Here is a 23,760-nt window from a genome sequence, read left to right on the forward strand (position 1 = left end):
ACGCAGACTCTAATTTGAGCAAAGAACAGACCAAAGTAAAATGTGAATGACATAATGCAGACTCTGATTCGAGCAAAGAACAAACCAAAGTATAAACTAGAAGTATGTTTTTACTTCAAGCCAAAACAGAACAAACAAATGCTTTCTTTCATTTAGCTGCTAATGGCTTAATACGTAAACAATGTGCACAACTCTTCTCCACCATTCTAATGATGTACAATAATTCAAATCCTAGCTACGACATCGTTGTATCATCTCTCTTGATCACTTGCAACATCAGTTCTATCATATATTTTGTTTTCATAGTGTTATGATAATCAACATGGTATTCCTGAGTAGCTTGTTCTCAATCTCACTATTGTTCAAGCTCTTTTCATGCATGCTTGGTTTAGCTTGATAAATTAAGGCATTTATTAGTTTTGGGATTTTGGGTTTACATGATGAATGTTCTGAACTGGAATCAACATGTCATAAGGCCTAATGGTTCAGTGAATATCTTCATATCAGTCAAAAAGGTGAATATTAGAATTTATAACTAGGAAAACTGCCAAGCAAGAACTATATTTAACAAGTTTTAGACAAAAGTTAGCATAAACAGATCAAATGTAGCAGTGCATGACAGTGATCAGAGAATGAAAGTTAACGACCAATTTCAAGCATTTATCTGCACATCTCAGCTACTGCTCCATTTGGTATTTCATATAAGCATAATGGCTATTTTAAGACAGACTTAACATTCACATTACAATTTCAGGTTGGCTATCATAAGATAAAAATCAAAATCCATGCTGCACATTCCTGGACACACGCACAAAAGAAATGAAAAAATACAGCAAAGTAGATAGGGTATATTTAGAGAGATCTGGAATTCACAATGCAGATCCATCTCTAGTCTTGATGAAACTTCCAAACAGAAAGGGAAATATGTGGCGATCCCTTCCATCCGACAAGTAGGCATTTTCCGTTCCTATCCAATGTGCAAGAATCCCCTATCTTACAAGCAAATTTATTCCGTACTAGTTCTGCTTGATACAAAGAAGACATGCTAAGCTCAGCTTCGGCAAGTCTAAATTTGTTTAAAATATCCCTCCAAGCATCAATCTTCATGTGCCTTAAAATCCTCTCCTCACCCTCATTTGCAATGGTATCTTGGATACGAGAACCTAAGCACATTTCTTCAAACATCATCCTGTTTGGATCATTTCGAGACATACAAGCTTCCAGGGAATCAAAGGAAGAACTACAGTAAAAGAGTACCTCAAAAAAGCACTCTTCAAAAGATGGCGAATTATGATCTGCTTCAACTTCAGTGACCACCATCTCACATGAATTAGTTTATCTAAGCACTCTTATTAGAGATTCCAAGCAATCTGGTAGCCTAATTATATGGCTTAGCGCGACAGATGCATAGACAGCTACAACTTCACCATTGCTTAAGTCAATCAAGTCTTCATTAACATCTTTACTATCTGTCACTGTGGCAACTTTGAATGAAAAGGGTAAACTTAAGGTCTTAGCAAAGCAGGCCAATCTTTTACCTGTCTCCTCGATTTTCTGCTTCAATGTTGCACTGCAGTTACAGTAAGATGCTGCAGGGAAGTTCATGTTGAGAAGCAAGAGGTTGCATCAACACCATACATCGGGCTTCAGTTCTGATTTCAAGGTTAATAAAATGCACTCTTTTTGCCGAGGCAACACTTTCAATGATGTGGCCTACATTCCTGCAAACTGACTAGCTTGATAGAAGGGGAGTTCAAGATAATAGACAATAAGAGAAGGCCTCAAACTCATCACTATCTCTTCTGGAGTTCAAGGTAACTAACCAGCTGGATTTTGCATCATGTGACAATATGATGATGCTCCCTCATCTCCGATAATCAAGCGGGTGCTGTAACTATGTTTCGGTTTTACATTGATTCAGGATCTTTTCATGAATGCTTGGTTCAGCTGCATAAATGTAAGGGGTTTTTTCTGTTAGACTTTTTGCATGATGGTCCTACACTTTTAATATAATTAAATTATGGTCCTACACTTTTATGCTGATGTGGACTGATGTGGTCATACGGTTGTGTCTCTTCTCTTGGGCAGTTGTCTTTGATGGAAAGACAATTGCATATAAAAATGAGACTTTACAGGTCCCCATTTGACACAATTTTCATTTTAGATTCTCAAAACCATCATTCTAAAATTGCAATAAGTGGAAAACTCTGTATTTTAAAGAAGCAAGAAGACTAAACAACAATTGCTATGGCTGGAGGTTTGTCATTTATTTCCGCATATATTCCATGGAGATTCTATGATGAAATTGATTGTATTATCAACTTTTATATGAATATTGGAATAGAGATGTATTTTACATTTTCTTCAGAAAATTTGTCAGGAACACTGCCACAGAAACGGTTAAGCCAGGACAAATCACCACACCCTTGGCAAAACTGAAGGTATCTTGTCATTGCAACCCTAATGACATCTTCAGTTGACAGTGCTCTGAAACTCATGATTCAAGTGTATTGAAGCTGGGATTTCTCAGAACTTCAAGCCAACTTTCTTAGTTATTTTAAGAGTTTGATGACCTCAATTTCTTGGTACACTTCAAGAATAGGCTTACTCAGAAATTTCAGGCCAAGATAATCAATGATGGATTTCTTGCTTTCATGACTCTCAATATAATAATTAATGAATTTAACTCTTAGCTCATTATTATATAACATCAAGGAACTAGATTACCCTATAGGTCCAAATATTCTGATAGAATTATGATTCGTGACAGACTCTATGATTCCTCTCTCTTCAATTTTTTATTAGTCCAATTACCTGAGAAGAAGACTCTCTCTGAAAAGGAGAAACAGAAAAATACAGTGGAGAAGACATTAAGTGCAGGCATGTAAAAATTTCGTTAATGACTATACCTTGGACATAATTGATAATTATATATTGAACAACAAATAATAACCTGTCAAGAGCATTGTCCGGCGACAATATGCTGCTCAAAAGGGTGACAAGTGGGAATAAATGACAGATACAAAGAAGCATCAGACAAAAGTTTGCCTTAAAGCAATCATGTAAGGGAAAAATATAATTTATAAAACAGTAAGCCACTTTCTGAGTTGAATTATTACATGAAAGTTGAAACTAAGAAAGCATGGAAATAATAAACTAGCCGGTCTTACCAAACGGAAAAGTTCGTATGATTATTGCCTTGAAGCTTATATTATATACAATTAAGGGATGCATAATAATATGGATCATACAAAATACACATGTATAAGAAGATCAGGAAACTTTATTATAAGCGACTTACAGTTCATTTTGAAATCTTTCCCTCTTATTGGAACTTCCAAACTGAAACAGAAAAAATTGGTGTTCCCTTCCATCCAATCAATAGGCATTTTCCGTTCATAGTTAGTGTGCAAGAATTCCCACAAGAAAACTTTTTGACAACCAGATTTGCTTGATACAAGGATGAAGTGCTCAACTCTGTCTCCACTATTCCAAATCTAGCGAAAAAAGCCCTCCAATAATCGATCTTTTCATGTCGAACTGTTCTCTCCTCACCCTCAGTTGCTATGATAGTTCGTATCATGTGACTTAGGTAGATAAGTTCAATACATATTCTATTTGTATTGAATTGATCCATGGAAGCGTCAATGCCATCAAAAAATGCACTGTAGTAAAAAAGTGCTTCACTAAAGCGGTCCATGAAAGGTTGTGAATTATGGTTTGCCTCAATTTCTGAGACCACAATTATACATGGTTTCAGATTTTTTAGTAGTACCAATGCAGATTCCAAGCAATCAAGCTTGAGAAGGAAACTCTTAAAAAATAACGTAGAGTAGACAACAAGAAATTCCTCGGCCTCCACCTGAAAGGCATCTTTCTTTAGATCTTTGAAGTCCGATACAAAAACCGTTTTAAATGATAAGGGTACGTTGACAGTCTTAGCAAAGTCCATCAAACTTTTGCCAGTCTTCTGTACTCTGCGTTTTGAAGTTGATGTTACAACAGCAGTTATCTTAAGAAGTTCAAGGGGGCATTCATGTTGAGTAGCAAAAGCTTGCATCAAAATTGTCCATTGCTCGCCAGTTTTGATTTCGAGATCGATTACATGAACCCTTTTTGCCTTGATCACTTTTTCTACAACGGCTTGGATTGCAGTGAATTGTGTTGGTTTAATGAAGGGAATTTCTTGGATACATGCAAGAATGGAGGGGCTCGGACTCCTCAAAGCTTCGTCTATGTCAAGTCCATATCTTCCATCATTTTCTGGTGCAATCTTTCCTGTTTCTCTATTAATCCTCTCCCGAAGAGCTTCAACAAAGTAGTACACAAGTCTTTTAACTGGATTGCCTGTAATTGAAGACAAGTTATGACATATGTCAAGTAATGCCCTTGCATGATCATACTGCTGGTTGCTAACCTTCTCCGCAGAATCAAAAAGCAACTGAGCTAGTTCCACATTTTTAGCATCCTCATCGGAGAGATCATTGGTATGGGTGAGGAGGTTATCAGAAATTTGGGGAGAATACTTGCTGAATCTTGCTCTTGCAACCTTCATGACTTCTTCAGTTGACAATGCTGGTGCATCTGTTCCACAGTAAACTGCTTTATAGCTGGTGCTACTCAAGTTTTCCATGTTTAAATGCTTGAGCCTGTTCTGATATCTCTTCTCAAGTTCAGATGCCAGTAAAGAAAATATGCTTCTTCTTTCCTTCTCTGATTCACCAACATTTGAGATTTCAGACTGGATTTCTTCTGACTCTGTAGGTGCTGGTTGGTTTAGGTCCATGTCTTCCATAATTTTTGTTGTAAAAGATTTTGTCTCCTGATTTAAACTGCCTTCATATCCGATGACATGGCTCTCTTTGATGCCTAAGGTAAAGTACTTAGTTTTTTTTCTTGGTAAATACGGAATATCCAACCATTCTTGAAGGTGTAAACCAAGGAAACAGAAACTCTGATGCTGACTTCTGGACAAGATGATGTCCGGAAACTTTGTGAAGCTAGCTTTTAGCGGTTGTCTCTCTGACTAAAACCAGAATTAGCCTCCAAATGAATCAGTATAGCCAACAACCAAATCCGTATAATAGCGGAGTTCTCAATCATAACTTCACGTAATAACTTAAGTCAATGAAAACATAGCAAAAGAAACAAGGCAGAAAACAATCAGCAAGAAAATCACATTGCAAGCTGGCTGAAGAATATACAGCTTTCCTCCTATTTAAGAATGTACTAAACTAAAACTATCACCTTATACTAAACAGCATTGTCCAATGATTTGTAAATGACCTACTAAAATATAGATTTTAAGAAATTTCTCAGCTATATAAACTGTATTGTTTAGATATTCCCAAATTTTCACAAAAACCATAACCCTCAGTGTTCCTTTTTCTTGATGAATTTATGATGTTTAAAGGGCACGTTCCCAACTAAATTGAGATCATCTTACAATTTTGCAAATTTGGAATCACTTTCAGCCTCAATATTGTTTTCCGCAGCATATGTGCCGAAGTAAAATCTGTTAGCAAACATAGAAGACATGCATAAAAGTTTCATTCTTCGCCAATATCAAAATGATAATTTCAAATAAATAATACAGTCTAAAACAGGGAAACTGTTCGAAAATAGAATCTGCTCAGACTTGTAATATTGAGAAGATGAACTTATAAAAAGGAAGAGAAAATTCATTCAGTATCTCTATTAAATTTTCCATCTCTTCAATGAGGAAGAGAACCAATCTCTCTTTTCTCTTCAATGAGTAAATTCTTCAATCCTTTATTTATAAGTAAATCAAGGATTAGATTACATAACTGACTTAACTGTTCAAAAACAGTTCAAAGTGTAATTCAATTACATAACTGAAAATAACCACAATTTGATTCAGTCTGAAACTGTAGTTCTTTGTCCATGCCGCGGCACTAATTTTCTTCTGCCGCGGCACGTTGCTTTCTGGAATTTTTCCAGAACAGATTTCTTCTTGGTCGCCGGGGCATGCTTGATTATGGACTTCTTCATCCGCTTTCGCCATCTTCTCGCCATACTTGCTGCCAATGCTGCAGTCATTCTTGCAGCCCATCTTGCTGCCATTCTTGCAGCCCATCTTGCTGTCAATCTTCATTTTCTACCAAAAGGATTCCATTTCCAACGGAAACACAACTTTTTCTCTATTTATGACTGTAAGCTATCAAACGTTCGCCTGCAAAATTTGAGAAATGAAGCTGTCCGATAGCTTCAATAAGGCTAACTGCTTTGTCAATTCATTTCGTGAAGCCAAGTAAACCCAGAATGACAGAGTTACACAGGTTTCTGGGAATAATGCTTGAATCAGGAACTCTTTTAAGAGTTAAGACACTGAATGCTAGCAACTATAAACGGAACCAAGGGCATACATCTCCTTGAAAACTTTGATTAGACAATTTAATTATAAATTCAGTGGTTTTCATATACATTTTGTTATATCTGTTTGTTTTGAAACGGAAAGCAATTTGCCTTCCAGTCACTTGGTTTTCTCTACATGGAAATACTTGCAGGATAGGAAAATGAGTAAAAACTTCACCTTCAATAAGCTAATCATTTATTTCTTCTAGATATATGTTAGGATCCCACCTGGGAAGGGAAAAGGGTGGGCATATGGGTTATAAAGGGTTTGGGCACCCTCCTTTGGCAAGCTGATTTTTTAAGGAGAGTTCTACTCAAGCCCATAAAAGGCCCACTGCCGAGCCCAATTGTTTGAGTTGCTAAATGGGTTTCTATCAAATGATATCAAAGCCAAACCCAGCCTGAGCCCATGTTCTGATAGGGGCGACCTCTGAGATTAGGTCACTCAGAGTAAAGCCGTCTACCAACGATGTTTTGGAAATGACTACTTGGGAAAGGGCGACTTGGGAGAGTAGGCCACTCAGAGTGAAGCCGTCCAGAGTGGGCCAGCGTAGACGTTAGGTCTCGAAGCGTGGAGGAATGTTAGGATCCTACATTGTAAAGGAAAATGGTGGGCTATGGGTTATAAAGGGTTTGGGCACCCTCCCTTGGCAAGCTGGTTTTCCAAGAAGAGTTCTACCCAAGGCTACCTAGGAATGGGCGACCTAGGAGAGTAGTCCACCCAGAGTGAAGCTGTCCAGAGTGGGCCAACATGGACGTTGAGTCTCGAACATGAAAGAATGTTAGGATCCCACATTGGAAGGGAAAATAGTGGGCATGTGGATTATAAAGGGCTTGGGCACTCTCCCTGGGCAAACCGGTTTTCCAAGGAGAGTTCTACCTAAGCCCACAAAAAATCCACTGCCCAGCCCAATTATTTGAGTTGTTAGATGGGATTCTATCAATCTAGAAGCTAATTATCTTGTTCAGACATTGAATGTAGAAAGATTGAGTAATTTAAGATGTAGAGTTCTTTTAAATATGATGAAACAAACACAACTATGGAGTAGCATTTCATCCATGTTGCAGACAATGAACACGAAAAAATCCAAACAAACATTACATAAATTGTAAAGACATGCAACTCTTTTTTACTTTAGAAAGGTCTCTAAAAAAAAGTGGAAAAGATACACATGCAACTCTTTTTTACTTTAGAAAGGTCTCTAAAAAAAAGTGGAAAAGATAGACTAGAATCGGAAAATAGCATTATCATCACAGGAAATTGTGATCATCATGACATAAACCTTTACTATTCTGCAGTTGAGTAAAAGAACAAGGGCAGTGATGACATGAACCATCCTCTTTTTAAAACAATGGTTTGCCAGGAAATCAATAATCAAAAGGGATCATACAAACCAAAGATTTGAGGGCTATTGAGCAAAGGATAAGCTGTGACTGCCCTAGTTGTTTTCATCAAATGAACTTCCAAACAGAGAGTGAATGAATTGGTGTACCCTTCCAACCGACAAGTAGGCTTTTTCCATTCAACTCTAATGTACAAGAACTCTCACAAGGAAATTTCTTTACCACAAGGTTTGCTTGATACAAGGATACCATGCTCAGTTCAATCTCCTCCATGCCATAACGTGTGAAGAATGCCCTCCAAACATCAAGCTTCACATTTCGAGTCTTCCTTTCTTTTCCCTCAGCAGCCACAATGTCCCTGATTCCATCTCCAAAAAACATTGATTCTGTAACCATCCTATGTGGGTCATCTCGCTTCATGCAAGCATCAAGGCAATCAAAATATGCACTAAAATAGAAAAGAGCTTCAATGAAACGATTCACAAAAACTGGTGAGTTGTGATTTGCATCAACTTCAGTGACCACCATCATACAAGGATTGATATTTCTGACCACTCTCATTATATTTTCGAGGCGATTTGGGACTGAAATCATGCTTCTTAATGTAAACAAAGCGTAGACAACAACTTTTTCCTCTGGATTTATCTCAAAGAGATCCTCTTTAAGATCTAGCATGTCTGAGACCATAACTGTATTATAGGAAAAGGGTAAGTTCATGCTCTGGGCAAAACTCTCTAAATTCTTACCTGTCTCCTCAAGTAAATGTTTCGCAGCAGTTCCAACAGCAGTAATCTTGAGAAGCTCAATGGGGCATCCACATCGAGAAGCAAGAGATTGCATCAACACTGTCCATTGCACTCCATTCCTGATTCCAAGATCGATTACGTGAATCCTCTTTGCCTCAGCCACATTTTCTACAATAGCTTGAATCCCCGTGAATTGTAAAACCTGGGAGAAGGGAATTGCTTCATGACATGCTAGGGTAGTGGGATTTGAACTCATCATTGCCAAATCAACATCAAATGGCTGTTTTTTCCCCAATTCCCTTATACAAATCCTTCCTGTTTCACGATCAATCTTCTCTCGAAGAGCTTCAGAAAAATAGTAAACTACTCGTTGAACGGGATTTCCTTTATTTGAAGACAAATAATCACACTGATTGAGAAATCTGGTGGCACGTTCATACTGCTGATCACCTACTTTCTCAGCAGAAGCCAAAAGGAATTCAGCAAGCTCCACATCTCTGATCTCCTCATCAGAAAGACCAGAAAATGAAAGATTGAAGGGATTTCCAAGCATGGAGACAACATCTTCAACTGCTTGAGAAGAGGAACGGATGAACCTTTCTCCAGCAATCCTCATGATTTCTTCAGCTGACAATTTTCGGCTTGACATCTTTGTGAGTGGTGTTTCAGTGCTTGGCTCAATCCTTCTATCCCCATTCAATCTTTTGATACCACTTCCATAGTTCTTCAGCAGCTCAAGAGATGCTAAAGAAAATGGGAATTGCTTATCCTTCTTTGGCTGAACCACATCTTGAATTTCAGTTGGCATTTCACCAAGCTTTGATATCTCCTCCAGGCAGGTTTGAATGGGTGGAGAAGCAATATCAAACCTTAGATGATCAAAAAGACCAAAATCTGAATATGACTGTTGGTGCGGTTCTGGTTGTGGCTCTAGTCGCGGATACTTAGAGAAAATGATTTCTTCTGATGATGATACATCTTGATAAAATCCATAACCGGAATAAAGGGAATCAATGGCACCAGATCCTCCCCAATCTTCTGTTCCATAAGAATTAAATTGTTTCCCTATGTTCCCTCCCCTCATACTCTCAAAACCATTATCTGTAGAGCTAAGCTTATCTTGAACTTCACTAAAATTGAATCCCTCCAAAGAGAACATCACATTCTCCATCTAAATACAAAACTTTGTCACCCAGCTCACAATCTAGTATGTCAATTTGAGTTGGGGCACACTACTATGCTTGTAACTCAAAGCTTTCTAGATATAAATGACCAAATAGATTTTTACTTATCTTGTTCACAAATCTTTTATGTATGACAAACTCTTCCAATTATAGTATTATTATTTGACAAATTCTTGTGCACAATTCATCACACAACAGTAACTTTGACATGGACGGGTTGGAGTTTTCGAGGTGGCCTGCAACCGTAACAGTAAAATATATGAATGCCATTTGGATAAAATCTTCCATAAAAATTAACCTTCACATCGATCTAGTAAGATTTTTAAACATCAAACAACGCTTGGAATCCAAACAACAGGTTCAGAAGCCACAATCAAGTTGATATCAATATCCTAGAAAGGACTTTCCACATAAAAAATTTCCTAAGAAAATCAGTCAAGAATGCTACAGAAACTAGGAGAACATAGAATGGTAATTGAATATACAACAAAGACAAAAGACAAAGAACAACCACTTTTATGATAAAAAGATATTAAAGACATGAAAGCAAACAACGTAAGAGCTTACGAATCTACAGTGCCGCCACATCCATCTAAAGAGCCTAGAAATTTTGACAGTGACACCCAATAAATTTTGTATGATTTTTAAATTAATCATTAACCAGTGATGCTGGTCATAGTAACAGCAACTTCACCTTCATTTTGTTTGTCTAATGGCGTTGAGAAAAAGGCTGACCTGGTCAAAATTCTGAATAACTCCAACTCAAATTGAATATTCAGTAAAAATGTAAAGCGGCTTAATTTTCTGAGATGGGCCGAAATCTGAAGGCCCAGCCCGTAGAAGTGGGCCCATAACTCGCCTACCAAGTACCGACTCGATAACAGCACTACGGCGTTGACAAGACACTAAAGGCCAATAATCAAACGCCACGTAAGCAAATGCACCTCAAATGACGTGTCAAGTCACTACCAAAATCATATTGCCTCCCAGCTCGATTAAGAAATCAGTTCCCCTCTCCTCTCCTTTTTTCTCTCGTTGTAGAGAAGAATTTGGTCTTCAAATCAGACGGTGGTGGTTGATCGATCCTAAATATCAGATCGAAATCCAATGGCGGACGATAAGTACAATTTGAAGAATCCGGCTGTGAAGAGAATCTTACAGGAGGTTAAAGAGATGCAATCTAATCCATCAGATGATTTCATGAGCCTTCCACTCGAGGTTCGTATGACTATTTCGTATAAATTTTATATATTTTAAGTAATTTTTAAAATTTTCCTGTTTTTGAAAATACTAAGCAAAGAGATCTATTGTTGTTCAATTTCAATGGCTTGTATGGATTACTTAATTTTGTTGTTTATTTCAATTATTTATAGATTTATTAAATAAATTTTGATTTTTTGGAAATGTGTTTTTGTTTTTGTTTTGATTATTGTTGAATCGAAAAAATGGAGTCTTTTATGCAGATTTTGTTTATTAGTCGCATAAGTGTAACGAAAATGAGTTAAAATCAATTAGGGCTTCCTGGAGTTGAATTTACAAATGTAGCTGAATTGAGAGGAATAGAGAATAAAGTTTAAAAATTACAGTTTACTCATTTAAGTTTGTTTAATTACGAGTGATTTATTATAACTTAGAAGAGAAAAGGAGTAGTGATTAATTTTTATGCAAGGATTTGGTCATTGTCTTTTGGCTTAAGTTCTTGAATGTGATCCAGGAAAAGAAACAAAAATTAGTGACACTTTGAAGTGAAATGATGTTTAAAAATATGCGTAATTTGATTGGTGAAGTTTTATTTTGAAAGGGAGTCTTCCGTTTCAATTTTGGTTGTTTCTGTGCTTTATGCAAGGTTTTGGTGTTGCTAAGCTTATGGTTTTTGTTCACAGGAGAATATATTTGAATGGCAATTTGCCATCAGGGGTCCGTGTGATACTGAATTTGAAGGTGGAATCTATCATGGACGAATTCAGTTACCTGCTGAATATCCATTTAAGCCCCCATCATTTATGTTGTTGACTGTAAGATATCGCCCTCTAAAAAAAACATTGCTTCTCATCTCCTGGTTATTATGTGCTAATTACCTTTAATATGCTTTTTGCTTTTCAGACTAATGGGCGCTTTGAAACCCAGACTAAGATATGCTTAAGCATTTCAAATCACCATCCAGAGCACTGGCAACCATCATGGAGTGGTAAATCTTATTCGTCTTGGCTTTTTGTGGATGTGATTTTGAGTGGTCTTCACGAAGATCCATTCTGTGTACAATATCATGAAGTTGGGTCTATTGTCTAAGTTTTATATTGCTTCAAAAGCCAATTGATGCAGCTCCTTGAGTATATATCTTTTGAAAAGCAGTATAACCAATTGAAAGCAGTTCAAGCAATAATGTTTCCTTTTGCAACTATTTTGAGTAAAGATATATCTGTGCTTGTATCTTATACACTTTACATTTAAAGTAGCTTACCAGTACAAGTTTTTCTAAAGGCTTGTGAAGTTATGTAGCATTCATTTAATTAGTGGTGCTCATTTTCATGCAGTCAATCATTTAGCTTGATATATTAGGACTGTAGAGCATTGTTAGCCTGTATAGAATTTTGTTTGAATAACCATTGAATATTGCTGCTACTTTAAAAAACAATTCTTAGTTTTGGCAATGCTTGGCAGATTGGTTAGATATCTGCCTCAAATTGGAATGAATTTGTTTTGCTTGAACCTATCCTGCAAAGTCTATTTTCCACAAATGCTGAACGATTGTTCAACTTGGCATATGCACAAATATCTGTTTATTCCTAATTTTTTGCTCTGGGCTAAAGAAATTGTCTTTTTGCAGTGCGTACCGCCCTTGTAGCACTAATTGCATTCATGCCTACCAACCCAAATGGTGCATTGGGATCACTAGATTATAAGAAGGAAGAGAGGCGTGCTTTGGCTATCAAATCTCGTGAAGCTGCCCCAAGATTTGGGACTTCTGAACGTCAGAAGCTCATTGATGAGGTGTGTTTTAGCTAAATCTTTCTTGTGTGTTTTTAACATTAATCATGATTTGGTCTAATTAACTTTTGGATGACAGATTCATGAATATATGTTAAGCAAGGCACCCCCTGTTCCTCAGCTCAGCCCCTCAGAGTGCTCTGAAGAACACCCTGGCAACAGGGAGGGTGAAGCCCAAGAAAGCTCCCAAGGTGCTGGGGGTGTGCCCTCCCAGGAAGGGCTTCCAAATCCTGCTGTGGTTGAAAGGATTACTGAAGAAATTCAGGAGGTTCCTGCCGATGCTAATCCCAGCCCAGCAGTAGCTAGAGCATCACAAGAGGTTCCTGCCAATGCTGATCCCAGCCCTGCAGGAGTTCGAGCATCAAGAGAGATTTCTGCTAGAGGCTCAAGTGATCATCTTCTGCCGCAAAGGGCAGAGATGAGGGTTCAAAAACCTGTTGACGATCGCCTGTTCACGTGGGCTGCTGTTGGACTTACTATTGCAATTTTGGTTCTTTTGCTGAAGAAGTTTATGAAATCGAGTGGTCATGGTGCTGTCTTCATGGATGGATCATAGATATAAGAATGGTTTCAACAGGCTTGACCATTTGAATTGGAATCAGTAATTAAAAATGGGCTAAAGTCTTGTCATGAATTTCCATTCGATCAGTTAGTATTGTATATGAATATGATCCTTGATATATTCATCTTTATATATCCCAATGATGGTAAGTAATGATATAGATCAGCAACTCATTTTCAATTGTAATCATTATTATAATACAGTATGAGTATCATTTCTTATATAGATACTTTATATGAGTCCTTTATGGCACCAAAAGAAGTGTGGAAAAGGCAGATCAAAATGATCCGGCTGTGTAGACAATAATGGATTTGTAATAATATTAAGCTTAGCATTAAAAAAAAGAAAGAAAAAAAGAAAAAATGGCAGAGTTCTGGTTGATCTATTTTACAGTTTTACATTTCTGTATCTGTAAAGTTTCAGAACTATATACTGGCCATACAAATACAGTTTTCTGGAATTCGGTTGGTTCAGTTTGCAATAGTCCTACAAAAAAAACATTTCAGGCATTTTGCTGAGTGCAAAAGGAATGTATATAATACCAAATGGTGAAGCCAAGTACATCTACAATGCACGACTAACCTGATAATCAGTCAGAACAACAGAGCTCTTGTATCACATCACATTGTGAAGCCAAACCTGGTTAAACCGACCTCCATTGAACTGATAATTCGGTTGTTCCACGATTCACAACTTACAAAAATTGACTGACAACATTTCTGTATCCATGCAGGAAGAACACGTAACCACGTCAGCAGGAGATCAAAGGATGCTTCTTTTCATGTATTGCCCTGTAACATTGGAGACTGCAGAGGGGAAGCTTCGATTTAGAATCTCGGTACTTGTATGCATTTGTACAATTTGGACCAGCACATCTCTCACGTGGCGGAGGATAACTGACACACCAAAAATGACAAATCCCATAAAATAAATAACATACATGGTGAATGAATGAAACAAGTGGTTATCAATAAAATGCAGCAACAATGGAAGAAATACAGCAACTGAGGTAAAAGAGCAGGTGAAGTTCCACCTGCAGGGAACCGGATTGAATATGTTTGGTAGGCCAATATCTTCAGAAAAAATAACAACAGTTCCACTGGGACCAAGAACCCATCTGACAGTATTCAATGCAAGTGTACCAGATTTAGCAGCCTTACCCTGCATTGAATTACACAATCTACATCAGAAGCATGCTAAGAATCAAGCTATAGAGAGAAGAAATGCAGGAAGTTCATCAACCTGAGCCAACTCATCCCGTTGCTTCTTCAGCTTTTCATCCTTCTTCTTTCTTCCAGACTCTAGGCCACGTATTTTCCTGATTGCCTCAGCCTGAAAAACACGATATAAGACCACTTTCCCATACAGTGACAATAGAAGCATAAAACACATCATGATAGGATAGCAAACCTGAGCTTCTCGAGCCGCCTTCTCTGATTGTGTTCTACGTCTTTGTGCAGCCTCAGCTTTCTTCAATTGTTGCTCCACCTCAGATAGTTTCTCCTTTTGTTCTGTCAACCAACAACAGTTCAATATACAAATGTTTATAGCAAATACACACATGCTAAATGTGTGTATCTGTGAAATTGCAGTCCCACCCTATCACATGGTTTGTTTAAATACAAGTAAAAGGACAAACTGCATAGTAGGAGAGAGGTGCTCACTTTTAGATGGGGCAGGAGGTAAACCATTTGGGAACTCAATGAGGCTACCACCAGACCCAGATAAAATGTCTTTCCCAGACTGAAGGGCCCGATTACGTGTAGTGGGAATCAATTCATTTCTCTGATCCACAAATGAATCAAGAACAACCTTTTCAAGTTTCTTCTTCTTAGAATCAGGTTCATCATCTGACATAGGTTCTTCTTCTTCCACATAATCTTTATCATCATATATCCCCAGTTCTTTCCCAATTACTGCCTCCTCATATTCATAACTAGCCACAACCTTGGGAACATTGAGTCTCCCAAGATAACGTAGTTCATCATCTTCATTAGCATCATCTCCATCAAAATCCACATCCAAGGCACGTCTCTTAGGAACCCGCTTACTCTTACGAATTGACTCATGTGATTCGTTCACAGATACACCCTCAGATGTCTTTCCCCTTGAAGAACTCAGCTTTAAGTAACTAGAACCACTTCTGGAAAAATCCTTCCTATGAACTCCATTGCCTTCTCCTTTTTCTGAATGATAGAAGTAATGTATATCTTTGTCCTGCACCAGTGTTTATATAGAAGCCACCATCATCTTAGAGAGCTTATCATCTAATATTTCCAATCTATCAGCATTATAAACCACACAAACTATCCAACAATAACAGAAACTAGAAGGAATTCATTTAAGGGGAAACAAGAAAGTAAAAGAAAAATGACTCGAGACCAGATCAAATACTTCCTTTTTAGAAAGAGTCAGACTATTTAATAGTCTTGAAAAAGTGATATAGAACATTTGATCAAAAACCTTTGTGATCTCTTTAAATCACAGACTATTAATCAAACAAGAGCTAATCTAAAAAAAGAAACAATTATTAGCGCACAATGATTCACAAATATCAATACAAGCCAGTGGAAGCACCTGCTTCTGCCGGTGCTGAGAATGCTCCACTGTGGAATTTGTTTGAATTGTATGAGTAACACCACCAAACTTGAGCTTAAGCTTCAGCCTATTCTCACCCCCTAATCCATCAGAACCAACCATAGTATCTTTGAAATATTGATTTCCATCTATAGATTGTGTGGATGGTTGCAGAAAAGTAGAGGAGTGTATAAGTGATCGTAAATCAGGGCGAGGTCGACGAGATATGCCACTCCTTTTCTTCTTTGCAGTACAACCAACAACAGCAAGCCCGTCACCACTGGAGCATTCCATTAATGTTCAAAACCCCAATGGTGACAGCTAATAATCCTTTGGATAAGATTCCAATACTAACAGAGCGTTGTTGGTCTGAAGATTCTAGACAAAAGTAACAACAATGGAAACTATATTAAACAAACACTTGATAATAATACTTGAACAGGTAAAGACACTAGAACTCAAAATAATTTGCACAAGAAAGAAAATCAATTTATAAAACAAAATATAAAGAAAATTACACCATTAAACTAATTAAAGATAGAATAAAATACAATAAACTAAACTAAACTGCTGAAATCCCAAATTACACATAGAAACCCAGTAATAAAAAAAAATTAAAAACTCAAAGATGGACGGTATCACCAGCAAAGAACCCAATTCACACACATAGTAGAAAATTCATTCCTTAATTTGAACATGGGCCTATCCGGAACCTAAAAAGATTTTTCAAAAGTCCAATTTTTGAAGCTATATGAACGATTACACTGAGCTGAGCCTCAAAAAAACAACTAATTGGTTAATCAACTGGTCTTCTTTCTTTCTTTCTTTTTTTTCACTTTCTAGATACAAATTTTTTTCTTTTTCTTTTCCTCTATTTTCCCAGCAACCAAAAAGAAACTTAAGCTACATTTTATGTCCATAATATTGCATAAGCAAATCCATAATGTATCTTTCAGTAGCTTCTCCAAAGAAACAAACATTAAAAAAAATAAATAAATAAATAAAAAGAATCTTTAATCGAAATATCATTTTTTTTTTGGGCAAAAAATTAATGAAAAAACAAGAAACAAAAGACGACTTAATCGGTTACATTACACAAGAAAAAAGGAAACCCTTACAGAGAGAAGTCCTAGATGAGTGTTGAAGATTGTTTAGAAAACTAAACTCAAACAAAAGATGTTAAGAGAGAGGAAGGTTAGAGCCTTTGTGGTCTGGTTTTGTCGAATGGTTTAGTTCAAGTCAAAGTTGAGCAGTGTGAGAGAGTGGCTATTGCCATTTTCAGAATGGTTCTGGTAAAAGACACACTGAGTCAGACTCTTTATCTGCTCCATTGTTGCTCTTTTTGGAGTTTTTTTTTTTTTTTTTTTTTTTTCCAAGCACTTTATTTATATTATTTTTTTTCGGAATTTGAGTGTTTATATGAGCTGTGACTGGGTAATGCGGCCACCCACGCTGAGATATAGCTGAGGCCTATCCCCATTTAAGATTTTACAAAACAAATAAATCCCATGTTTCATTATCATTTCCTTCTGTCTCAATAAGTAAGAACCCAGTACAACTGAAATCACAGTTTTGAATATCCATTTCTAATTCTAAGCCAAAAAAGTTGTTGATCCTAAAATTTGCACCAACGATATTGAGGAAGCGAGTCAGCGTGATAAAACAAGGTTAATACTCGGTTACATCTTTAGAATTGATAACAAGTTTTAATCACATAAACTTAAGCCTTAAAATATAAAATAAGTCTGAATAATTCATTAAATAGCATCCAAAACAAAAAAATAAGTTTCTATAGAGTGACAATCAGTCCTAATAAGACTCTTAATAACAAAAAAAAACTAAAACTAAATTAATTAAAACAAGAAAACCAGAAATAAAATAGGAAAGCGTAGACAATTAAAATAGCCCCAAAACACACTGAAACGGTGGATTTTGACCTCGAAAACGACCCCGTAACTCATGTCGACAGACTCGAAACAAGCTTTCCATTGGTATCTAATGAGCCCCATAACTCCTCAAAGATCAAAGTTATGGTCGTTTGAATATAACATACTCATTTAGGACCTTTAGGCTTTATGTATGGACTTTTGACGTTCAATCCACTCCATGAATTCGTCCGCTAGACGTTCTACGTTAGAGATGTGCATAGATTTATATGAAATATGTGATGTGATGCTAAATCAATGAATAAATCAAAAGCACAAATGACAATATATTTTTAAAGTGATTAGGATGTTTGATGTAAAATATATGTTTACTGTTTATGTATTTCTTTTTGTGTTTATTTTTCGTTTTCACATACAAGTGCGGCTTACAAAAGTCGAAATGAAAAAATCTCCGTCATTTGAGTAAAGGGGGCATTTGGTTCGGGTGTATCTATCATTATTGGGGGTAAGTGTTCTTATAGTACTTTATTACCATGTTTAGTTGTCAAGTAATATAAGATACCGATAATCTTCAAATACCAATAGTGATTACTATTGGTAATATTGGAGGTAATCTGATTACCTCCATTTTCTTAGATTTTCTAAGATTACGAAGGTTATTTTTTTTGTTACAATTCTATCTCTTATTAATAAAAATTTTGGACAATAATGCCCCTATTTTAAAAGAAATTTACAATAATATCTTATTTCAATTTTACCTTTGTTTAATTAAAATTTTGGACAATAATGCCCTTGTGTTTAAAACAATTTACAGACCACCACTGTCACCCAGCCACCATCGCCAACAGTGGGCCAACCACCACGGACCGCCGCCGGAAAGTCACCGGAGTCCCTAAAAAGGAACCAGATTCGGTGGGAGGCTTCCGTGTGGCCGTTTTCGGCCATACTAATGGCCGAAAACGGCCATATCAGGCCAGATCGTTGGAATTGGCCGTTAATGGCCAGATCCCTAGCCATTAACGGCCAGATCTGGTTGTTCGTGGCCGTTAACGGCCAGATCTATTCTGGCCGGAATAGATCTGGCCACTAACGGCTAGGTCCATGGCGTTAACGACCAGATCTCGTCTAGATCTGGCCGATAATGGCCAAGAATCTAGCCGTTAAAGGCCAGATCTGGCCTGATATGGCCGTTTTTTACCATCAGTATGGCCAAAAACGGCCATATCGATGCCTCTTAGTCACTGTGACCTACACTAGGACTTTCAGAGACTTTCGACGGTGGTTTGCTATGGCGGCAAGAGGTGGGGGTGATTTCGTCATAAATTAAAGTTTTATATAAACGGAGGTGTTTTAGCTAAATCTGAAATATTGAGGGTTAAAAGAAATTATTCAAAAATTAATAATAAAAAAATATTATATTAATATTTTAAAAAGGGACAATTTAGTAATTTAAATAACATACCTACCAATTTATTCTCCATAACCAGGGGTGGACCCAAGCCCTTTGAGGGTAGGCCCAGGCCTGCCCTCAACTTTAAAAAAAAAAATTGAAAAGTTTTTTTAAAAGGTAAAAAAAAAAAGTTAAAAGTTAAAAAATTAAAAAATTTGGTTTTGTCTTTTTTATATTCAAGTTTTCTTCCCCAATTCCCAACTTTTCTTTTACATGCAGATCTTGATTTGGAGTGATTGTAATCCATATTTTTGTAAACCTTTGTGTATTTTACTTTTGTTAGAATTGTGATTGAACTCTAAATTTGTGTAGAATATTTTTGATGGATTTGTAGTTATTGTAAATAATAATCCTATTTTTTCCTATGATTTTGCATTGAATTTCGATAGGATTTAAGATACTTCTCATACAATTTGAACCATAATTGCTACTTAATTCTATTAATTTGTCTTTGCAGGCTTAAAAGATGATTTTGAGCATAAATGTTAAGCGTAAATTATGTAACTTAAGCTTGAAAACTCAGAATGACCTGATTTTATAAGTTTTGGAAAGCTAAGAAGCAGAGCTACAACTTTCATGTTTTGGGTTTTTCCTAATTCTGACTGGACAAAGGTGAAAACTTGGCTTGAAGTCGTGAACAGTATGTTGTAAACTAAAGAAAAACGTCTTTGGACAAACTTTAGTATTTCTGCCATAACTTGAGCCGTAGACCTCAGATTGTGCTGATTCTTGAACGAGTAGAAAGATAATTTAAAGGGCTAAAATTCATATGTTTAACACTTTTCTATATTCAGAATCTTTCATGCTCAAATTTGGCCCGAAAGATTCTCGCTGTGGCAAGGAAAAAGCTTCTCTGCGGCGAAACTGCGTCAGATGTGAAAAATAAAAGGACGCATTTTGGCTTGCTAGGGCTTGGTCCTTAAGTGAAAGAGGTATAAATTAGCACAAAAATGAAAGAAAAAGGGTCTTGGTTCGTCATTTGGAAGGCAGCTCTTGGAAGGAAAAGATTATTGAAGATTTGGACTTCAAATTAGAGAAGATTTCTCCATCTTTTGCTTGTTTTTCAATGATGAATCTTGATTTAGTTTGTTTTTGTTATTTTATTTTGTTTTTGAATATGAACTGAGTTGTTTAGCTAGAGTTTGATGTAACCTTGATACAATGATTCAAATTTATATGAATTGATTTACTTTGAGTTTTAATTTCATGATGAGTGTTTATCTCTTTGTTTAATGACTTTTGGATGCTTGATCACCATTCAAATGTGTGTTGTTCACAATGAGACTGAGAAGTGATTTGTGATTGTGCCTCTTGGGATAAATACCATAGATTAAGCAAACGCTAGAGATAGGTTTAGCTATTTATGAAATCTAGATAGAATTCCATAAAGCTTAAAAGACTTTGAACTATTAATCTTTATTTTGTTAGGTGCGGAAGCTTAATAGAAATAAGTAGTAAAATAGAGTCTGAGAATTATTTTACAACTTAGGAAATTCCATATTCAATCAAGGAATTAGAACTTGGATAATAGATTCTATGATTTGGGTTAGCGTATCTAGGCGAAATCAACACCCTAGCATATTTTTTAGCATTTTGTTTAATCATTTAAGTTGTTGGGTTTTGCTTGAATTCCATTATCATTCATTTATATTTTCTTAAATTGTATTTAGTTCGTTAATTTTCCATCAATCCAATTTATTGTTGCTTCCATTAGGACTTAAACTAGAGAAATCGATACTTAGTAACACTATCCTCGTGGAAACGATACTCTACTTATCACTTTATTATTTTTTGCGACTAGTGCACTTGCTACATTTGCATGTTTGTCAAAAATACGTATCAGTAAACTCTTTTGATTATATTGGATTTAAGTGGATCGTTAGATTCCCGTAATTTTTTTATCTCTTCACATTGAAGAGTTTTTTCCACGTAACAATTTTCTTGTGTTTCCTTGTGAATTAGATGTTATTTTCTTATGTTTTCACTAGTTGATCAGCAAACAGTGGCGGAGCAAGGGGGCCCCTGGGCAAAAATCCTGGGTCCGCCACTGCCCATAACCAAATATATTCATATAACATACCCATCAACTAATCAAACATATTTTCCTAAAGATTCTCAGTAATCTTCCAAGGTAATCTATCTTTCCAGTAATCCAATATTATCATTAATCTAACATTTCTGAAGCAAAGGTCTCCAAAAAAGTAAACTTATATAATGTTATAATGACAACCTTATAAATAATGTTAACTCTGAATAAAATGATTAAATAAAATGACGCTTGACGCAAATCCAGGCTCCGAGGATTGATCGCGCAACAAAAGTAATAATAATTTAATATAAAAATATATGGTTTACAATAATATTATTCGTATCTAAAAATCCCTGCAACCAGGCTGATTTCAAGACACAAATCCTTAAAAGAGTTACAATTTTTTTTTTTTTTTTCTAAGACACTTATGAGAATATCATCCTGCTACCTAATCATATATTTTTTAATTGCTTCTCTGGGACAGGAAAGACATTCTTTTAACATGATCTACAAAACTGAAATTAATTTCAGAATATCACTTGATTGAGGAAGCAACGACAAGGCAAGTGCTAACCAGATTACGGAGAATATCATCAAACTTAAGTATATGAGGATTATTTGAAAAATCATCACAATCTGAAAAGTCTGTCACAGCTGCACTAAGCATGCTGTTAATGGTTCCAATATCAAGTTGTGGAATTGCATTCTTTGCATTCTGAAGATTCTCCAATGCATCTTCGTAACTTTCCTTGCAATCTTCATAGTCAGATTGTTTTGTAGATTGCAAGGTGGGGGTTTTAGCCAGATTTGTAATTGCAGCCCTAGCCAACTTTATTTGATGAGCGGTTGCCGTTATTGTCTTGTCAAGAACAGATAGTGTATCAGAACTGTAAAGAGGAGTAATAAATTTCACGCAAAGCGCAGGCCGATCAGTAGAGTTGCATATCTTTGTTATCTCAGGAATATTATTGGTTTCTGATGGAATAGGAGGATGGTAAAGTTTTGAGTTACGCGAGAAAAGTGAACCGCTATGTGGGGTTGTTGATAAAAATTGACCTCTTGAAGGAGCGATAAGAGGTGGATCTTTTCGTGAAGGAGATGGAGCTGGAGGTTTTGGCATTCGACGAGGAGAAGGAGCTGATAATGNGTTTCAAGTTCGATTTTTCATCTAAACATCCACGGTTTAAGTGAGAGGGCATGACAGTGAGTTTGTATTCTAGTCTCATTCGAAGATTAGTTGAGGTGTGTGTAAATTGGTCTGGATAACTTGGTTACAAAAAAAAAAAAAAAAAGTTGAATAGATTATGATTCCATGATCCAAGTAAGGTAACATTAATCCCAAACCCTAGACCCTATAATCTCCTATTGTTACTTATGGTGGGACGTCGTCGGCAAAACATTTCCCAGAAATGCATCTCCGAATTGCATAATCTAACGTATAGTATTAGTATTAATGGCATAACATATCAATGCCACTATAAATACTCGTCCCCTCTAGATTCACCATTGCATCTCAATTAGATTCACCATTAAACTCATTTCTTCTGAGCTCTATGATGGAGCCTCATTCTCTATCTTTTCCAAGTTGTTCATCCTCCTCAGTAACAATTCCAATGAAAGAAGCAACACAGAATTTGATGAGTTTTGTCATAATAGGATTAGCGATTTACCAGATGCTAATACCCTTACCCTTCACATCATTGTATGAGTTTTCTTAATGAACTAGCAACTGATACCAAGTTAATGATTAATTATAATGTTTCAGGATGATTGGAAGATTGAAAGTGGATGGAGTGAGATTGCTTTAGATGCTGAAATAGAATTAGAGAAAACTCCCGGAACATGAGCATGCGGAATCCTAGTATTTGGGACTTAGGAGTTTGAAGATGTCGAATGAACACAGGAGCAATCCTTCCCTTCGATCTTCCTGCTTCTTTAAGAATTATATTGGGCCTCCAATTCTTGCACACACCCCCATGTTTTGATTTTTGAATTCAGGTTGAAGTAGCTAGCTGAGTAATGTTGATTGTGACAGAATGGAGACGACAAATTTTCTCTGTATTTGTTTACAATTTAAAATGATAATCAAAAATCAAAATAAACATACGGTGCCTGTTCAGATTATATGCACAAATATTTCCCTCGTTTACAAGAAAAACTGATGATGATCTGGTATTGGAAATTGGGATTGGTGTTGAAATTGGATTCCAGGGTCTTATCGTCTCTGAAAAAATATCCGTACAAGCATAACAAGGTTTTATAGTTAATGGGGTTAAAAGATCTACATTAGTAAAAAAAAACAAATATAAGTAATTTTGAATATCAAGATTAATAAAATATAAAAATATTTTAATGGGATCAATAAAATATGAATAATTTTAACGAATCATTATAAATTTGAATGAGATCAAAATTATTAATCACTATAAAATATATACATATTTTTTATAATTTCATAATTTCAGTGGGGTCAACTATCCCCACTGAGGATACTTTGGCTACGCCCAAGGAATTCCTGAGATCATCAAGTTCTCCTCAAATGAGGGCATCTAATGAAGCGAGTCAGTCCAAATAATTTGTTTTTTTTTTTTTTTTTTTAATTTGTAATTGTTAATTATT

General features: G+C 36.2%; 5 protein-coding genes across 6 annotated transcripts; 1 reads left to right on the forward strand and 4 right to left on the reverse strand.

Moving 5' to 3' along the window:
* Window positions 1-3,325: 3,325 nt before the first annotated feature.
* Window positions 3,326-4,786, reverse strand: LOC116122837 (DELLA protein RGL2-like). Its single transcript, XM_031408639.1, has one exon. The coding sequence runs from the start codon at window positions 4,784-4,786 to the stop codon at window positions 3,326-3,328; it is 1,461 nt and encodes a 486-aa protein (XP_031264499.1).
* A 1,744-nt stretch (window positions 4,787-6,530) lies between these two features.
* Window positions 6,531-10,377, reverse strand: LOC116122852 (DELLA protein RGL1-like). The gene is made up of 2 exons (XM_031408653.1): window positions 10,217-10,377; window positions 6,531-9,885 (listed from the first exon to the last, which is right to left on the reverse strand). Exon 2 carries the CDS (start codon window positions 9,634-9,636, stop codon window positions 7,828-7,830), a length of 1,809 nt encoding a protein of 602 aa, XP_031264513.1. The 5' UTR covers window positions 9,637-9,885; window positions 10,217-10,377; the 3' UTR covers window positions 6,531-7,827.
* A 257-nt stretch (window positions 10,378-10,634) lies between these two features.
* On the forward strand, window positions 10,635-13,385 carry LOC116122803 (ubiquitin-conjugating enzyme E2 32-like). Its single transcript, XM_031408616.1, has 5 exons — window positions 10,635-10,867; window positions 11,533-11,664; window positions 11,753-11,837; window positions 12,477-12,640; window positions 12,717-13,385. The coding sequence occupies exons 1-5, from the start codon at window positions 10,757-10,759 to the stop codon at window positions 13,191-13,193; spliced, it is 969 nt and encodes a 322-aa protein (XP_031264476.1). The 5' UTR covers window positions 10,635-10,756; the 3' UTR covers window positions 13,194-13,385.
* A 76-nt stretch (window positions 13,386-13,461) lies between these two features.
* LOC116122802 lies at window positions 13,462-17,091 on the reverse strand. 2 transcript variants are annotated; one of them, XR_004126963.1, is made up of 8 exons: window positions 16,895-17,091; window positions 15,777-16,154; window positions 14,864-15,416; window positions 14,610-14,710; window positions 14,442-14,531; window positions 14,233-14,360; window positions 13,782-14,095; window positions 13,462-13,685 (listed from the first exon to the last, which is right to left on the reverse strand). XR_004126963.1 is itself a non-coding variant. In XM_031408615.1 (7 exons), exons 2-7 carry the CDS (start codon window positions 16,068-16,070, stop codon window positions 13,951-13,953), a joined length of 1,311 nt encoding a protein of 436 aa, XP_031264475.1. In that variant the 5' UTR covers window positions 16,071-16,154; window positions 16,895-17,091; the 3' UTR covers window positions 13,462-13,950. The 2 variants fall into 2 exon arrangements, 1 of the variants encoding a protein (XP_031264475.1); XM_031408615.1 differs by having other exon boundaries at window positions 13,462-14,095.
* A 4,585-nt stretch (window positions 17,092-21,676) lies between these two features.
* Window positions 21,677-22,261, reverse strand: LOC116122838 (pectinesterase inhibitor 1). The gene has a single exon (XM_031408640.1). The coding sequence runs from the start codon at window positions 22,259-22,261 to the stop codon at window positions 21,677-21,679; it is 585 nt and encodes a 194-aa protein (XP_031264500.1).
* Window positions 22,262-23,760: the final 1,499 nt, after the last annotated feature.

The sequence above is a fragment of the Pistacia vera genome, unplaced genomic scaffold (genome assembly GCF_008641045.1).
Source record: "Pistacia vera cultivar Batoury unplaced genomic scaffold, PisVer_v2 Contig138, whole genome shotgun sequence".
In the NCBI taxonomy this organism is placed as follows: Eukaryota; Viridiplantae; Streptophyta; class Magnoliopsida; order Sapindales; family Anacardiaceae; genus Pistacia; species Pistacia vera.

Excerpts from the sequence above, each read along its gene's own strand:
- LOC116122837 (XM_031408639.1), bottom strand. The coding sequence starts at position 4,786 with ATGGACCTAAACCAACCAGCACCTACAGAGTCAGAAGAAATCCAGTCT.
- LOC116122852 (XM_031408653.1), bottom strand. The coding sequence starts at position 9,636 with ATGGAGAATGTGATGTTCTCTTTGGAGGGATTCAATTTTAGTGAAGTT.
- LOC116122803 (XM_031408616.1), top strand. The coding sequence starts at position 10,757 with ATGGCGGACGATAAGTACAATTTGAAGAATCCGGCTGTGAAGAGAATC. Across the intron at positions 10,868-11,532 it reads TCATGAGCCTTCCACTCGAG|GAGAATATATTTGAATGGCA; the intron begins GTTCGTATGACT and ends TTTTGTTCACAG. Across the intron at positions 11,838-12,476 it reads CTGGCAACCATCATGGAGTG|TGCGTACCGCCCTTGTAGCA; the intron begins GTAAATCTTATT and ends GTCTTTTTGCAG.
- LOC116122802 (XM_031408615.1), bottom strand. The coding sequence starts at position 16,070 with ATGGAATGCTCCAGTGGTGACGGGCTTGCTGTTGTTGGTTGTACTGCA. Across the intron at positions 15,417-15,776 it reads CTCAGCACCGGCAGAAGCAG|GACAAAGATATACATTACTT; the intron begins GTGCTTCCACTG and ends ACACTGGTGCAG. Across the intron at positions 14,096-14,232 it reads TTCAATCCGGTTCCCTGCAG|TTATCCTCCGCCACGTGAGA; the intron begins GTGGAACTTCAC and ends TTGGTGTGTCAG.
- LOC116122838 (XM_031408640.1), bottom strand. The coding sequence starts at position 22,261 with ATGCCAAAACCTCCAGCTCCATCTCCTTCACGAAAAGATCCACCTCTT.